Raw genomic sequence first — 18323 nt, 5'->3', positions numbered from 1 at the left:
AGTGACAAGAAAGGTCGTAAAATAGGGCAAAACTCAATAAATAACTCTCTCATTTAGCAACAGGAATTTTAGGGTCAATTGTGGTGCTACGTCAAGGACTACCTGTATAATCTAATGGTCAGAAAAGGTTTGAAGTGGAGATAAAGGGATTTTTGTGTCCCCCCCCCCCCCCGAAATGGTTATAAAATTTGCACAGGAAATCAATGCTTTCTCATTGTAGTTTATCAGTCTTGTTTTAAAAGGCTGAACTTCTACTATCTTCATATCTTAGAATAAGCCATTGAATTCATCGAACTCCCATCTAAATAGACATGTACGGGATTGCGTTATGCTAACAGCAATTTATCCAAACATTCTGTAGGGGAAAAACAGATGGCTTTGTACTGGCCGGCGGGGAGGGGGGGAGAAGGTGAAGGGGTAAAACAACCTGCTGCTGTGTTAGTGATGAGTTTGTAATTGGATCCTCTCTAAGGAGGCTGCATAATTACTTTGGAATTACTTAGGAGATTCATATCTGAATAAGCATGGCAAAGAGCAGGGCTCTTTCTTCTTAGGATAACTTGGTTTTCTTCTGTGTGGGCATGCAGGGCAAAGAACCTATGTAAATGATGAGCTGGGTTAATTTGTAAGTGTGTTTTATATGTGTGGGTATGTGTTTCCATACAGTTTAACCTTGGACCATCAATAGTAGAATGGGAATTCAAAGCTTTCTCAGAAAGGTAGAAGGGTAAACATGATGAAGGGAGCATCACAAAGCTGTCGTAAATGGATTTCATGTTTCACTAGACCTATATGAAGGTTATCTTCATATAGGAAGAGCCTCAGTGGCGCAGTGGTTAGAGTGCAGTACTGCAGGCTACTTCTGCTGATCACTGGCTGCCAGCAATTTGTCAGCTTGAATCTCACCAGGCTCACCAAGGTTGACTCAGCCTTCCATCCTTCTGGAGTTGGTAAAATTGTTGGGGTCAATAGGCTGACTCTGTAAACTGCTTAGAGAGGGCTGTAAAGCACTATGAAGCGGTATATAAATCTAATTTCTTTTACACCAGTGGTGGGTCACCTGTACCTCATGCTGTCCAAGAATACTCTAATGACTTTGTTGATACATTTAATAATTCAAAACCTTAAAAATGGAGTATAGAAATAGGAGCATCCAACATCATTGGATGACTCCCATGGCTCTTTATAAGGTGAGGATGCTGAACTGTGGCTCCCACCCTCTCCAATCTTGAGGCATCAGTTGTAGGTCCTGAAATAAGTGCCTTTAGGAAGGGAATGGTCAAAGTACCCTACCTAACTTTGGAAGAACTGGTCATGATAGGCCAAGATATTAGATGCACTGTTGTGTTCACTGAACAGGCTTAATCAGATCAGTTAAAAGACCTAGCAGTTGTGTGAAGCTTTAATTGCAGCTTTGAATGTTATGTGGAACTCAGGCTATTCGATAGTTTATGACTCATTGTATTGAGTTAACTCAGAAATTGGATTAATTCAGTACCCAAGTTGGCATGTTGTGCCACCATAAACACACACACACAACTGCTAATGATTTATACACTCACACTTTAGGATAAACAATTCCAAATATTTCACATACATTACTTGCATTAGGCTAAATAGCCTATGTATATAGATGATAGAGCTGTAAGCACTGGACAGTAATGTACACTTTGGGAATAATTCAAAAGACATGTTTTGAATCTGGCATGAAGGCAAATATAGAATCTTTATTTATTAAAGAAGCCATTTTTCTATGCAGGATGTTGGAGAGCATATTTCCATTGGAAAAATTCAGCAATAACTGTTCACCCAAGTTATTTACCTATAACTTTGATGAAGAATTTCAAAGGGTCATTTTTATTTAGCTTTAGTTCATGTCATTGCTGATAGGGAACCCCATCGAGGCAAATTTATAATGTCTGGCTTGTCTTGCTACCTTAACAAGATAGAATGGGATTGCCACTTCAAGGGCAAATGGAGAGCAATGAACTTTCCATTTGCACTCAACTAGAATTATTTTGACACAGAACTTTCCCTCAGCTCTATTAGACATGAATGGGGAATTACTAATAACAGAATTGTCCAATTCTATTACCTTCATTGACAGGACATTGGAGGTCAAGAATTTGCCAGTGACTTACCACTTGATGCTTTAAGCAGAGAGAGTCTTCCTACAGAATGATCTATTATGGATAAGAGCTTTCTAGATTATAGAAATCTAGGAACAGTTAGCAGAACACAGTAACAGTAAATGAATTGTTGTTTTTTCCCTCTAGGACTGTAAATGAGCAGAGGTCAACAATCCAGAAAAATATATATGGTATAAATCTATTATCAAAACCGTATGCCATCAAAACAAAAGAGAGACCTATTAAACAGCTACCAAACCACAAAGATGTTTAAATTCTGGTTTCCCCCTGACATTATCTAACATTTTACTGGCTCTCCAGGTATATCTCAATTACTTTATTTTTCACTAATGATTTGAAAATAGTGTCAGGCCTATATGACTGACATGTGATTGTGGAATGAGTTACAATTAGTGCCAGAGGCTAAGAAATTAAGCCATGGCCTCCTGCTGTTGTTGCTAAAGGCCAGTTTGGCCTGGCATAAATCTGTTCTCATCCATAATTTATCCTGGATGAAGTTGCTACCCTGGCATGTCAAACGCGCAATGTCATGTTGTTGTCACATAACGTATCACAACTTTTTTCCCTTTCACTAAAACGGGGGTGGGGGTGGCCAGCATGTGACACATCCAGCCCATGGGCTGCGTTTAATACCCCTTTCTTAGAGGGTTCTAAGGGAGTAGTCACCTCTCGGAGATGGGCCCCAGTGGTGGAATTCAAATTTTTTACTACTGGTTCTGTGGACGTGGCTCAGTGGGCGTGGCAGGGGAAGATTACTGTATAATCTCCATTCCCTCCTTACTCCAGGGGAAGGTTACTGCAAAATCCCCATTCCCTCCCAATCAGCTGGGACTCGGGAGGCTGAGAATAGATGGGGTGGGACCAGTCAGATTCTCTAAACTACTCAAAATTTCCACTATCAGTTCTCCAGAACTGGTCAGAATCTGCTGAATACCACCTCTGCTGGGCCCAACTGGGTTTTGAGTTTAGTACCAACCACTGGGACAGTGTGCTTTGGTAGTTGCTGTCATCCTGGAAGCCTTTATGCACTAGAGGGCAGGACAAGAAACAATGGATGGAAACTAACCAAGGAGAGAAGCAGCCTGGAATTGAGGAGAAACCTTTTAGCATTGAGGACAATTAGCCAATGGAACAGTTTGCCTTCAGACGATGTGCGTGCTTCATCACTGGAGGTTTTTAAGAAGAGTCTGGGAAGTCATTTGTCTGAAATGGTATAGGATCTCATGCTTGAGCAAGGGGCTGGAATAGAAGGTCCCTTCCTGCTCTATTCTGATTCTCATTGTATCAAAGTCAATAGGATGTGAGACACTGGTTGAAGGAGGGCTCTAAGCAGCTGTTGCTGCTGAACCAGCATATCTGTTGCTCAGAAATATCCCTACCTAAGCTACTTGCAGAGGGAAGTGGTGGCTCAGTGGCTAAGATGCTGAGCTTGTCAGTCAGAAGGTCAGCACTTCACCGGTTCGAATCCCTAGCACTGCATAATGGAGTGAGTTCCCGTTACTTGTCCCAGCTTCTGCCAATCTAGCAGTTCAAAAGCACATAAAAATGCAAGTAGAAAAATAGGGACCACTTTAGTGCGAAGGTAACTGCCCTCCGTGTGCCTTTGGCATTTAATCATGCCGGCCACATGACCACGGAGCCATCTTCGGACAGCGCTGGCTCTTTGGCTTGTGCAGGGGAACCTTTATCTTTTTAAACTACTTGCTTCTTTTGCTGGGTTGGCAGTGAGGTCTCCAAGGTTATCATATGTTCTTCATGGTTTTAAGTTTCCTTCATAAAGTATTGAGTCTGCTGGGGCTCAGGACTTCATGGCCATCATTGCAATCATGAATCAGTCACCAAATTATTGAGGGCCCAATTCAATAAGGAACCACACATGGATCTGAGTTTTGCCTCAGTACTGTTACATTTTGATCTGAAAGTGGATTACAAAGGGAGTTGGCTTTTTCCTGGGGATCTGGTGGGAAATTTGACTGAGGTCTTAGTTGCCACCTGGAATGGACAAGTATCAAGGGACTTGGGTTGGATTAGCAGCCCATCCCTGGTTGTTGGACCCCAGGACTTTCTGGTTTTCTGAGAAGTCCAGGAAATCACATGATATAAGAGACACTTAGAGTGCCTTAGAGCAGTGTTTTTCAACCTTTTTTGTGCAAAGGCACACTTTTTTCATGAAAAAAATCACGAGGCACACCACCATTAGAAAATGTTAAAAAATTTTAACTCTGTGCCTATATTGACTATATATAAGGTGTTTTTCCCACAGCACACCTTACACTATGTCACGGCACACTAGTGTGCCGCGGCACAGTGGTTGAAAAACACTGCCTTAGAGGAAGATGAAGAGTGACTGTAACAACATGCTTTGCAGATAACCTCATGCTCATATGAGCAGGAAAACACAGTTCTTTTTCAGCTATTATTGTGTCTGCAGGTAGCCTACCAGCAACCTTTTTTTAAGGTGACACACATTCTGTTTGGGAAGGCAAAGTCATAGGAACATCTTCAAAGGTACTGTGAGCAATATTCTAGGCACTTGTCAGGTGAAGTCACTCAAATCTGCTCAGAGAGTCTGGCTGGGTGCTTCTGTGCATCTTAATTGAAGCATTGTTTTGTCCTGTATCTGGGAGATGTTCCTTGTAAATTCCAAGGAACTATCAGCATCTTTGCACTATTAACTTGGCCACCTGTCCTTTAAATCCATGTCCTTTGTGGTTAGTTAAGATTGTTAAGGAGTAACATGCGATTGAGACCAAACAGTGGTGAATGCAGCCTTGAAGGAATGTTTTAAACTTCTTGTAGGTGGCAACGGGGTACCTCCCCTTAAACATTGACAGTTCTGGATCTAATGCTGCTAGATAATTTTCATTCAGTTTCTAATCTAGAAACCCTTGTCTTATGGAGCACCATGGGGCTTGACACTCTTAGCCTTTCTGTTTAATATCTACATGAAACCATTGAATGAGTTCCTCCATCAACAGAGGTTAAGTACGATGCTGAATTGTACATCTTACTCTGGCCTGGCCAAGTGATGTTGTTGGGGTCTTGCCCTGGTTCCTAAAGGCCGTAGAGGTCTAGTTGAAGAGGAAAAAGCTTAGGCTTAACTTTGACAAGACTGAGTGACCATACGATTCTGGTCTTCTCAGGTCCGTGAATTTTCCACCTTTTGTTCTGAGCAAGGTAGAACTTCCCCATGACAGTATGGATATGCAATCTGGAGGTTCTCTCAGAGATCTTCTGACTCAAAAATAAGATGGTATCCCTGACTCAAGGTACCAATTTGTCTGATGTATCAGTTACATTCTTTTCTTGACTGGGAATCTCTGAATCTCCGAGAAAGTGCCTTTCTCAAAACGTTTCTGCTGATCAAATAACATCTGACAGACCAGGTCCTGTCTACAAAACATTATCATCTCATGAGACCCAGGCAGCTTGCTTTCTCTGACCCATCACCTGGCCTCTGAAACAGCAGGCCCCGAGGACAGTGTTTCTCCCCCTCAGCAACTTCAACCTGTGTAGACTTTAACTCCCAGAATTCCTCAGGCAGCCTTGTTGGCTGGGAGATTTGGAGAGTTGAAGTCCATGCAGCTTAAAGTTGCTGAGATTGAGAAATACTGTGCTAACGGTTTAAGTTGCCCTGACCTTGCTGTTCTTCTGGAAGGGGCAAACCCTTTCAGTGGGCACTGGAGAGATAGTGTGTGCACCAGATGGGTAGGTAGGGGGAGAAAATGTAATCAATACGTTAGTATTTCAGTTCCCAGGCTTTCATCTCTGTTTGGCTTTTTACTGAACTGAATGCTGGTTTTATCCGCATGCTGTCCAGAATCATTATAAGTTTGGCACCTTATAGATATGAATGAATGAATGAATGAATGAATGAATGAATGAATGAATGAATGAATGAATGATCAATCTCATCTCCCATTAAGTCAAAATCCATCTAAACATGCATATAGCTAAAGAATAAACAGAAAATACTGAATGCTTTTTTTAAAAGGATAAATCAGATTATTTTGAAAGGAAAAATGGAATCAGATATAAATGGCAAATAGCCATTTTCCATTCCTTATTTTGTTAAGTAAATTGATACTTTTTTCTCCAGAGTTGGGCAACTTTTTTTTTGTATAAGGCCGCTATCCAAAAGAAATAGGAGAATATGGCAGGGCTAGAACAAAAAGAAGCAACATACAATAAACATTTAAATGCATAAAGAAATAAATTCTTCTTCTTCTGGCAATGACCACACAGAGAGAGATTGATTCCAAGCCACTTTCCTTATGTCATGGTTGTCCCATAAAATCTCCATAAATATTTTTTTATTTCCATTTTCATTTTCATAACACACACTCACATGTATACTATACATAGCCGGTATCATATAGTATTAAATAATAATTACATCAGTTCCTCTTGTCAACAATGCCCAGAAAAATAGAAACCCATTATAGCTCTTCTGCTCTCCATACACCTCTTTCTTCTACCACCCTCCAACTTTCTATCTTCCCTCCATCATCCTTTCCTACTCTACTTCCCCTTCCTTTCTACTGCTCCTCTCTCTACAATCCACTCCTCCTTATCCTTCTCATCTTCCCCCCTTACCCTTTCTCCTATCCTTTTCTTCCCATCTTTCTTCTCCCTTCTGTTTCCCACTCCTCCTCTCATTTACATTATCTTGTGGCACAGAAGCTTAACACATAGCTTCAGTAGTGTTTTGTCATCTCTGTACTATAATTTTAGTCAATTTTAATCAAAAGAATGTCCATTTGGGGGGGAGGCGAAATGACATACCAAGTGTATATTTGATATATTTTTAAAGGATCATATATATTACCATAAGAGGCAAAGGGAAAATATATATTTTATAGGCTACTCCAGCTAATATTAGGAAAAGTGTAAACAACACTGTGTTTCTTGGTGAAAATGATGTACAAGATCACAGAGATTTGTAATCCTGTTGCAATTTAAATTTGCACATTTGACAGAATGAATACTGGCGACCTTGATAGGTTTCCCATTGTGCTGAACATTCTTGCACCCAATTCTGCATTTTTATGGATATTGACTTTCTAGTTGCAATTTGCAAATGTCGGGGAAGAGCTGAACTAGGGAAAAGTAATGCTTTGCCAAATTTATTACCCGCAACAAAATCTGAATTTGAGATTTCCTACTCATAAGTCATAATCAGCTCCCAGCCATCAGCTCCAGTGATGGCCATGCCTGAATTTCCTTGGGCTTAAGTTGCATGCTTGCATAATTTTAAGTGCCCATTTTGATTCTCTGAATAGAGAAAACAAGAACATGGATGGCACTCTCGTTTTATGTAGACCACTGAGATATCTTGGGCTTCTGAAGCAAACTCTTTTATTTGATAATGCTTGACCCAGAAACCTCACTCAGGAGGCTGGAGAAAAACCAGGGAAGAGACAAAGGAAGAACTGCATTGATAGGATGGACCCAAATCAGGGTAAGCTGAAAGTTAACAATAGCTTTTCACCCAAAAGTTGTGACAGTCTAAAAGGCCCCTCTGGCAAGCTGTAATTAGAGAACATTGCCAAAAAAGAAGAAAGATCTGGTTTCCTTTGCATGGGAGGTTTTATCCTCTCATCTCCAGTCCTAACCATCTCTTTGTGCATCTGTTTGTTTCATAGGTACAATAGAAGACACCCCAACATTCAATAAAATTCCAAGGCCAGTGTCAGCCGATTCCATAAACTGGAATTAAGATTCAAACACTCATTATTAAAAGCCCAAAGTTGGTGTTAAAAATGTATGGGATTATCTTCAACACTTATTTCTGTATGATACACCAGTCCTGTTTCCATTAAGGAATCCACAGAGCAGAAGTGGGTTCCTACCAGTTCGCACCAATTCGGTAGAACCGGTTCATCAAATCTACCGAACCGGTTAGAAGAGGTTCCACCAGTGGATCCAGAAAGCAGGCCACACTTACAGAAGGGGTTCCAAAAAATTTTGAAACCCACCAGTGACACACACAGAGAGACAGACAGACAGACAGACAGACAAACTCACATAGAAAAAGAGAAAGAAAGGAAGAAATAAATAAATAAATAAAAAGAAAAAAGTGAGAGATATGAAAGAAAAAAAGGAAAAAGGAACAGAGAGACAAAAAGGAGAGAGAGAGAGAGAAAACACATGGCCGGCAAGCCACTCCCACCAGGTCACATGGCTGGCAAGCCACTCCCACAAAGGAGGCCACACCCACAGAGTAGGTTCGAAAATTTTTTGAAACCCACCACTGCCACAGAGCTACCCGTCTTTCCTTATCTGCAACCATCAGAGACACTATAGTATAATCTTCTTTGATCTATATAAGGACCAGGAAGATCAAATCTCTACATGTAAATCAAGTGGTACTTGTTGTTAAGGTAACTCATCTCTTTTTTGTGTAGCTCATGAGGGAATCATGGCTTTCCCCTTCTCCTTCTGCTAATTTGGTCTTCCAACTAACCCAGTGGTGGGTTTCCAAATTTTTTACTACCGGTTCGCTCACACGCTCTAGCAGAAGCATCAGGGTAGATGGGTGGAGCCTCCTGCCTCTGCTACTACCGATTTGCCCAATTTGGACCGAACCGGGAGCAACTCACCTCTGAACTAACCAGAGAAGTAAGTTAGGTTGTGAGAGTTCTGTGGCCTCCCAGAAATGAAGCATTGGGTGTTTATTTTCAAATCATTAGGCAATTGTCTCCTTTGCAAGGTTGCAAAGATTTTATTTTATTTATTTATTTATTTATTTTGTCAAGTGTGCATAAGATAATAGATATAAGTACAGACAAGATTATGAATACATGAAATGGACACAAATAAATGGGGTTCTTAGGACAGGGATGGTAGGTGCATTGGTGTACTTATGCAGGCCCCTTAATGCTTCCAAAGTTGCCTTCCCTGGCTTCACTGCAGGTATCTAGACAACACTTCTGCTGGGACCACCAGCAAATTGAAGAGGCTGCCTGTGAACACAGCTGAGAAGTTGTGGAGCAGCTGTTTGAACTGTGCCAAGGAGTAGTTTCTTGAAGGCTCCAGAGAGAGAGGCTTTAGTTCGGTAAAGCACTTGGAAAGCAGCTGTTTCAAAAGGATTGTAGGAGACTCCTCTCTTAGGGAAGCAGTTTGAATGGGAAAGCTAAGAGGGTCTAATCAGGGGAAAGCCAAAGAGAGACCAGGAGAGGGAGGAAGATGGAGTCCCTTGCAAAGTGTCTCTACTCCTCAACATCCAGGGGGTAAAAGGGTGCAAAGGCCAAAGACCTCTGGATGTTGCCTCAAGATCAGAACAGGTCTACAATTCCTTGGGTCCTCCTTTGTCAGAAATAAATTTCTCATATAAGAACCAGGAGACTATGAACAATAAAAAACATATTTATTGAAAATACAATTCTATATAAGCTTTTGAAAAAGGATTCTCAATCATGAAAGATAGAAAGAGAATGTCGGATAGATCTGAATACATGGCTTGAAAACATTTTGGAATAATAGTCCATCCACCCACCCCCTTACATGTCCGTGTTATGCAATCTTCTGGCTACTTGTCAAACCATTTCCAGACCAAAAATCCCCTTACGGAATTCCCCTTGGCCTCGTTCACCATAAAAGGAAGGTGGCTGCTGCTTCAGTTATAAAAAAGTGTAAAGATGGAGTCGCTTAGGTTCTTTTCTTTTACAAGAATAACCTCATTTCTCTTATCCTTTATTAAAGGAGGGACTGCATGTGCCCTCCTTCCATCATCTACTATGACACCAAGTGTCCTGGATTTTTCAGGTGATGGTTAACCTTTCAGAAAGACCATAAGGAATTTCTTTCATTATGCTAGGATGGATTCTGTCTGACCGCTGGCAATTTGAGTTCCAAGTTGAGAGGTGATTCCTAATCATATTTCTTGAAGCCTGGCTGTAGGTTGCTCCTTCAAGCTTCTCTTCACAACTACCCAGTAGAATGCTTGGCATGTTCTCTGGAAAGACCAAGCCGAAATAGGTGCAACTCTATCTTTCCTGTCACCCTTTTGTCATCTTCACTCAACAGCTAGCAAACTGTTTCTTTTCTCTTCTATTTTTTTTAAAAGATTTTACTTTTGGACATAACTGGAGAAAAGCTACCTTTGTTGCTGTTCTTACAATCTTTCATTAACTTCAAGTTGTTCTATGCTGCAGTTTTCCTACAAAGTGAAGCCAGTTGGACATGTTCTTTCTTGGTGACCTGACTTCTCTTTCCATCTCCTACACCCATAATGGCCAACCTATGGCATGCGTGCCAGAAGTGACACACAGAGCCATCTCTCCGGGCACATCAGCCATGACCGGTTGCTCTTCCGGGTTCCGGCGTCCTGGCCAGCTAGTCTTCACATGCACGGGAGCATCAGAAACCAGAAGAGCAGCTGCCTGGTGCGCATGCCCACAGCAGGAAGATAATCTTCCGGTTTCCAGCATGCACAAGTGCACCCGGCAGCTGGTCTTGTGCACACCAGAAACCGGAAGACCAGGTGGCTGGTGCGCACGCATGCACACAGTCCCTCCCATTTCGGCTTTTGGTGCCAAAAAGGTTCGCCGACACTGTCCTACACAATCTTTATTGATTTTCAACCTTTTGTTAACTTTTTTTGTGCAACCACTTTGGTAACTTCTGCTGTCTCTCTCTCTCTCTCTCTCCTCCCCCTCCACGCAGATACTATCTGAAAATGTGCATTTAGTATCTATGTTACCCAATTCTCACCCACTTTGAACTCTTTTTCCCACAAGGTTCTCCTGCAGTGGAATCCTATTTATCTTTCTTCTGAGTTCATTAAAATCTGCTTCTTTGGCGCCCAAGGCTGATGCAACCTTAGTTTGCCTTATTATCAAGAATTCTAGTTTACATAACAACCCCCCCCCCCTCTATTTTTTTTCAGGGATCAATCTGAATCATATTTGAAGAAAGCAAACCCAGCCTTCCACCATCAAAAACTAAAGTTTTGGTTCAGTGGTTATCAAAAGGATGACAACGTGGATACTTTCTGTTTAATTCTCCTTCCTTCCATCTGTTTGCCTTTCCTGTTTATGCTAATGAGAAGCCCTGTATATGATAATGTCCTTTTGAGAATATCTATTGCATTTATTTTACAAGGAGAGAGAGAGAAAGAGAGAGAGAGGGAAGGAGGGAGGGGGGAAAGCACAGCTTTTGAAAGGCAGTTTTTACTTTGTTTCAAAGGCATTTTAAATGAACAACAAACCATTTCTTTTGTTTGGAACAAATAATCTCTACTGTATTGCAAGAACGAAACTTGAGTAAGCTGCAAAAGATTTTGTTTCACCAGCCTACGCACTGATTCGTACAGTATGTTTAATTTGATATCATTTCATTGGGGAAAAATGTTTAATTTAAAAAAAAAGAATTAATACATAATCTGGGGATGCTATAAGACTGGTGAAACAGAAAGAACTGGCAAGGAACAAAATGATGACTTTTGGGCTAAGAAAACAGGAACACTTTTTTAAAAATCCTGAGACATATGTAATAATAATATTATTCTTGTTGCTCTGAAATAATTGAATTTGAGAGAAGGAATTAATTAACTGTGTAGAATGCATAATTTGCTACATGCAAAGCATTCACAGGGATTTTGGGGGCACTGTCATTTTGAGTTGGCAGCTTGCAGAGACATGACATGTTTGGAGGACTCCCCCCACCCAATGTTTCTATTTTAAAACAGGTAGCTAAAAATGTAATGTGTGAATGCAGCAACTGATGTTACAGGCGCAGTCTTCAAAAAGCCAGAACTGGTTGTGATTCCCTTTTTAAATAGGGTTCTTTCAAATACCCAGTTGTGGCAGTATTATATGAAAAATGCCTTGGAGGGCTACTTTTACTGCGGTGCTTTAATGCTTTGTCCTGTAGGACAGCAATCACCAACTGGTGATCCGTGGACCACTGGTGGTCCACGGGAAAATGTTGGTTGTCCGCAGAAAAAATATTTGCATTTTTTATATTTCACTAAATCAGGGGTCCTCAAATTATGGCTCCTGGTATGGATATGGGCAAGGAACATTTGTGTTGCTGCAGAGAGTCTCCCTCTTTGGGGTCTTTTTGTATGGGTCAGAGGGGGGCAGAAATTTTGATTTGGGGTCTGCTTCAGCCTCCTGGTGCTGGGCTTTGGGCAAAGGCTGGAGGGAAGTGCCACTGGTCGCGAAGAGCTGGAGGGCTTCGTTCCAGTGGGACTGCATCATGGCCTGGAACTGGCTGACCATCTCAGCCTGCTGAGGCTCCAGGCACCGGTACCTGCCCTTGCACTCTTGCAGGTCTTCCTTCGGCTTGGAAAGCCTATGCTCATAGTCCTCAGTGAGGTGCTTCTGCTGAGCCTCCTTTTTGGTCAGATCCAATTTGAACTGAGCTGTTTTGCCAACTCTTTTTCATGGTGGCTCCTTAGCTCCAACAACTATTGGGGCCCTAAGGAGCCCGGGTGGGTAGGCGAGGAGTGGCTGGGAGGGGAGGGGTGAGTTGATCCTGAGAATTAGAGGGGGAAAAGGAGGATTACTTCATTAGTTTGTCTTCTGGTAATTTGGTAGCCACATTTTGTGAACGGCAAACCCTCACACATGGCATCCAGCGTGTCCAGACACCCATGCCAGAGCTCACAATGTCAAATGTGACCACTATTCTGAAAAGAGGGAGGTTTTCTCCTCTAATTCTCTCAAAAATTTTGCATCTTGGAGCGAAGGGAAAGGACGCGACAAACGGGTATGCAAACAGCAACCTTTATTGAGAACAGAGTGACTACGATTCAACGTGGCGTGGTTCGCGCCAAACATTTATACCTCCGGGTTTGAACGAGGAGCCAATGGGGCGTCGAGTAGCTCGACCAATCAGGGCGAGGATTGAACCGGCTCCGCCCGGGAACCAATCAGAAGGGAGTCCTTTATTCCCGCGCTTGTATTTCCCGCGCTAGTATTCAACACCCCTCCCCCCCTAGTCAAAGAGTTCCCTTAGGAAGGGCAAACATAGTCTTGTAAGTAGGTGGGACGGTGACGTTCTCGTCCCGACCTTCGTGGCTCCCCGGCGGTTGTCGTCGGGGGGGGAACCGCCGGCGGAGGTGTGTCCGTGGCGGGGCGGTGAATCTGCGACGCGGCCCCGTGAGATGGCGCTGGCCCCGGGCCCCATGCCCGATGTCCATTTGTCCGGTGTGGCGTCTCCGTGGCAACAGGAGTGTCCGACAGTGGCCCCGTGCAGTCTGGTTGGGGTGTAGGTTCAGAGTCTCGATAAGGGCTTCGAGGAAGGGAGTAGCCGGGTGAGGCGCGTTTGTCCGAAAGGTTCGCATCGGCTTGTCCCCCGTTCCCCGGGTGGAGGCGGTCCGTTGGGAGGAAGGTCATCGAGGGTGGCTCATGCTGAGAGCGGGTGTCTGAGAGGCTCGGGCCGTCTGTTTCCGTGGGGAGGCGTCGCCTTAACTGGTCCACGTGGCGCCTCCATTGTGTTCCGTCGGCCAGGCCGACCCTGAAGGAACAGGGGCCCGTCAGAGCTGTGATGGTTGCGGGAACCCACCGTGGATCCCCAGAAAAGGAGCGGGCCCATACAGGATCCCCTAACTTAAACGCGTGGGAAGGGAGGGCCCCCAGGTTGCTCGGCAGATCCCCTGCGTAAAGTGGATGGAGCCTGTCTAGGGGGGTTCGCAATCTCCTACCCATCAAGAGCTCCGCGGGGCTTCTATTAGTCGTTGGGCAGGGTATGGAGTGCTGGCTCAAGAGGTAAGCCGCCACTCTTTCTTGCCAGTCGCCCTGGTCCATGCGGCCCAAAGCTTCTTTGGCTGAGCGAACTGCGCGCTCCGCCCGGCCGTTACTAGCTGGGTGATAAGGGGCTGTGGCTGCGTGTCTGATTCCTTGTTCGGCCAGGAATTCTTGGAACGTGGTGGAGGTAAACTGGGGCCCATTATCTGAGACTATCACATCCGGTAACCCATGGGTGGCGAACATCTTACGAAGGGCCCTCACTGTACTCTCTGCTGTGGTGGAGGTCATGATTACCAGCTCCACCCACTTGGAGTAAGCATCGACTACTATCATGAAGTTTCGGCCGTGGAAGGGGCCGGCAAAGTCAATGTGTAAATGGGACCATGGGCCTCTAGGGATTTCCCACTCACGAGGGGCGGCTGTGGGGGGATTCGGCCTAGAGTTTTGGCAGATCCTGCATCGGCCTACGTAGTCTGCAATTTCCGAATCTAGCAAGGGCCACCACACATAGCTACGGGCTAAGGCTTTCATTCGCGCTATGCCTGGGTGGTTTTTGTGGAGTGCGGGCAGGATTCGTGCCCGCAGGGCTGTGGGGATCACTACCCTATCCCCCCAGACAAGACAACCCCCGTGAAGGGCGAGTTCGGCTTGTCGTGCTTTAAATGGTCGGAATCCTTCCGCTACCTTTTCCGCGGGCCAACCCCTCAAAACCCATGAAGCTACTTGGGATAGGACGGGGTCAGCCTTTGTGCAAGCTGCGACGTCCGCGGCAGAGACGGGGAGGTCGGATTCGGCGATGGACAAAATAGAGAGAGCGGGCACGTGGGCTGTGTCCGACTCTGGCAAAGGGCAACGGCTCAGGGCGTCTGCGTGCCCTAGCTGCTTACCCGGACGGTATAACAGCGTATACGAATACGCCGTTAGGAACTCCGTCCAGCGTGTCATGCGGGGAGACAAAATGGGGGGGGTTGGCTTGTCGCCTGCCAGTAGCCCCAGGAGCGGCTTGTGATCCGTGACAAGGGTGAAATTCCTACCATAGAGGTAGTCATGGAACCGCTTAATGCCGGACACTGCAGCCAGGGCTTCTTTATCGATTTGGCTGTAGTTCCGCTCCGTGGAGGAGAGTGTCCGGGAATAGAAAGCTATGGGGGCCTCTGAGCCGTTCGGGAGGGCATGGCTCAGGACCGCCCCTATGCCATAGGGAGAGGCGTCGCAAGTCAGGACTAGGGGCATCCTATCGCTATATTGGATTAGGACTGCCGACGAGGTCAAAATGTCTTTTATAGCCGCGAACGCGTGCGCTTCACGGCTACCCCATTGCCAGGCCGCTGACCGGTCAAGCAGTCGGTGTAGCGGCTCAGCTAGCGACGCCTTGTGGGGAATAAAAGGGGCGTAGAAGTTTAAAAGCCCCAGGAACGCCTGCAATTCCGCCCTAGAGGTGGGTGAAGGTGCGTTTTTGATGGCGGCGACTTTGGAAGGAGTGGGGTGGATGCCTTGGGCATCGATGAGGAACCCCAAGAATTCTACTTTGGGAACAGCAATTTCGCATTTGCTGCGCTTTAGTTTCAGTCCTGCCTCCCTAAAACGTGTGAGAACCTCCCGCAGTATTTTCAGGAGTTCCGAGTGGCTGGGGGCTGCGACCAGGACGTCGTCGAAGTAGGGAACGACGCCTGGGAGCCCGTGGAGCAACCGCTCCATGAGGCTCTGAAAAATCCCCGGGGCAACCGAAACGCCGAATTGGAGGCGGCGGCAACGGAAGGCCCCGCGGTGGGTGACGATGGTCTGGGCTGTAGCCGCATCGTCATCTACGGGAAGCTGCTGGTAGGCCTGTGCCATATCTAGCTTGGCGAAAATGCGGCCTTGCCCTAAGGAGTGGAGTAGGTGTTGCACTACGGGAACCGGATATGGATTTGCCTGCAGGGCCAAATTGATGGTCGACTTATAGTCGGCACATATTCTCACCGATCCGTCGGGTTTGACCGGGAGGACTATGGGGGTTTCCCAACGGGCGTGATCTACGGGCTCGATTACCCCCTGCTCTATAAGCTTATCAAGTTCAGCGTCTACCTTTGCTCTCAATGCGAAGGGGACCCTGCGTGCCTTCAGCCTAATGGGAGCGACCTGGGGATCGAGGCAGAGGGAAATGGGGGTGCCCTTATAACAGCCCAGTTTCCCATCGAACACATCTGCGAACTCATCTAGAACGCTATCTACGGTGAGGGGGACTACCCTGTGCACCCCCTCTATGGTGAGGCCCAAAGCGGGAAACCAATCCAACCCGAGGAGAGCGGGCAGATCGTTCCTGACGATTAGAACTGGGAGTTTCCCCTTAAAGTCTCCGTATTCCACCTGGATGTGGAATATTCCTGCCGTGGGAATCCCATTTCCCTGGTAGTCTAGGAGGGAGACCCCGACGGGGCGCAAATGGCTCTGGGGAACCCCGGGACAAAGGCGGGAAAACAGGGCCCAAGATAGGAGAGAACGGGAAGACCCGGAGTCCACCTCCATTCGACAAAGCTGACCTTCGAGTCGGACGGCGGTGCTGATTTTGCGATCGCCGGCGGGAACGTGGGAAGCCTGGTAGACCACGCAGTCGGCGCTGGAGGGCTGGTAGGTTGAGTGGCAGTCCTCAGCTCGCCTCGCAGGACGTGGCTGTTGGCGGCGTTGCGGTGCCTGGCGCTGGTCGCTGGGCTGCATGAACGATGGGGCTGGCACGAGAGCCCGGCAGACCCTGGCGAGGTGTCCTTCTCCTCGGCAGCGGCGGCAGACGGCGGAACGGAACGGGCAGGATGCGCGGCTGTGGCGGCCGCCGCATCCGCGGCAAGGTGCGTTTGAGACTGGCTGAGCGGGCGTCGGTGGTTGCTGGTGTGGCCTCCGCTTCGGCTGCGTCCTCATTTGTCCGACGGTTTCCTCCTCCTCGTCTTCAGCAGGAGAGAGGTCGTCGACGAGGTTCGTCTGGGTGGAAGGCCCCGCGGCGGTTTGCGCGGGGGTTTTCAGCTGGAGGCGTTCGATGTCGGCCGTGGATTGTTCGGAGAGCTCCGCTGCTCGCGCGGTCTCCACGGCTTGCACCAAGGTGATTTTGTGGTTCCGGAGCATGCGGCTGCGCAAATGCACGTCGCGGACCCCGCATACAAACTGCTCCACGAGGTTCTCCTCCAGGTCTGCAAAATCGCACTGGGCGGCCACTGTGCGCAAAACCTCTAGAAACTGGCTGATGGATTCGTTGGGCTTCTGCACTCGGTGGCGGAAGGTGAAGCGGCGTGCGATCAGAGAGGGTGAGGGAGCGTAGTGGTTCCTCAGCCTGGACATCAGCTCGTCCCACCCAAGTTTGTAGGCTGGCCTCGGGGCGGCCAGGGCTCTCGCAGAGGCGAACATGGAAGGCTCACAGCAGGACAAGAAGAAGCTGCATTTCTCCTCGTCGGTCTGTGCCTGGTTCTTCGATGCGATTAAGTAGCACTCGAAGCGCTCCATGAAGCCGTCCCATGATTCTCCGGCGGATCCGAATGGCGCGAAAGGAGGAAGCGCTGATGCCATCGTGGTGTGGGGCCAGAGAGGGGGAGGAAGAGGGCGGAGAAAATTTTGCGTTCGCTGCCGGAGTTCTCAGCCTGAGGATAGCGTTCGTGCTGGTTCAGACGCGGTGGCAGCTGGCTTGTTCTTCTCCGTGGTCGCGGGAATCGGAATCCCACCTTCGTCGCCAGTTTTGCATCTTGGAGCGAAGGGAAAGGACGCGACAAACGGGTATGCAAACAGCAACCTTTATTGAGAACAGAGTGACTACGATTCAACGTGGCGTGGTTCGCGCCAAACATTTATACCTCCGGGTTTGAACGAGGAGCCAATGGGGCGTCGAGTAGCTCGACCAATCAGGGCGAGGATTGAACCGGCTCCGCCCGGAAACCAATCAGAAGGGAGTCCTTTATTCCCGCGCTTGTATTTTCCGCGCTAGTATTCAACAAAAAAGACTTCAGGAGCCACACAGCGCAAAGAAAACAGGGGTCAATCAAGGATGAATATGCATCTTTCTTTTCAAAGGAAAAGGGAAGTTAGATTAGAAAACAAACATATGATTTAAAATGTGGATCATTTTACAGATGATGATGATGATGATTTCTCTGAATTCTACTTTTTGCTGATGGGGCAGTTATGCCACTCTCTCATCTGAAGATACTAGTTTAAATTCAATATAATGTAATGACTGTAATAGTTACAAATTGTTGTTAGATGGCATTTACACTGTTGTTTTCAGAATTTAAAGGGTAGTTCTGAAAGAGAAATTTTTCCCTTTTCCTTCTTTCATCCTCTACTGCAGAGTGGAGAAATTACTATTGATCTCTGACACTAGTTTGCATTCTTATAGAAACAAACAGAAGAAAAATAATGTTAAAAAGCCAACTCACACAAAAAAGATTTTCAGTAAAGAAAGAACAAGAGGCATTTTTAGTCCTATAAATTCTAATAGTAACCGCCTGTTAAG

At 46.2% G+C, this 18323-nt stretch overlaps 1 protein-coding gene across 1 annotated transcript; it reads right to left on the bottom strand.

Moving 5' to 3' along the window:
- Positions 1-13436: 13436 nt before the first annotated feature.
- LOC148048014 (uncharacterized) lies at positions 13437-17737 on the bottom strand. Its single transcript, XM_087709217.1, has 2 exons — positions 16372-17737; positions 13437-13616 (listed from the first exon to the last, which is right to left on the bottom strand). The coding sequence occupies exons 1-2, from the start codon at positions 17381-17383 to the stop codon at positions 13567-13569; spliced, it is 1062 nt and encodes a 353-aa protein (XP_087565343.1). The 5' UTR covers positions 17384-17737; the 3' UTR covers positions 13437-13566.
- Between the last annotated feature and the right edge of the window lie 586 nt (positions 17738-18323).

The sequence above is a fragment of the Thamnophis sirtalis genome, unplaced genomic scaffold (assembly GCF_051295495.1).
Source record: "Thamnophis sirtalis isolate CommonGarterSnake01/CBP01778 unplaced genomic scaffold, rThaSir2_p1.2 scaffold_3, whole genome shotgun sequence".
Classification (NCBI taxonomy): Eukaryota; Metazoa; Chordata; class Lepidosauria; order Squamata; family Natricidae; genus Thamnophis; species Thamnophis sirtalis.
Note: the sequence above shows the minus strand (reverse complement) of the source record. Positions and strands in the feature narration are given on the sequence as shown.

Excerpts from the sequence above, each read along its gene's own strand:
- LOC148048014 (XM_087709217.1), bottom strand. The coding sequence starts at position 17,383 with ATGGCATCAGCGCTTCCTCCTTTCGCGCCATTCGGATCCGCCGGAGAA. Across the intron at positions 13,617-16,371 it reads CACCGCCGTCCGACTCGAAG|GGTCGGCCTGGCCGACGGAA; the intron begins GTCAGCTTTGTC and ends CTGTTCCTTCAG.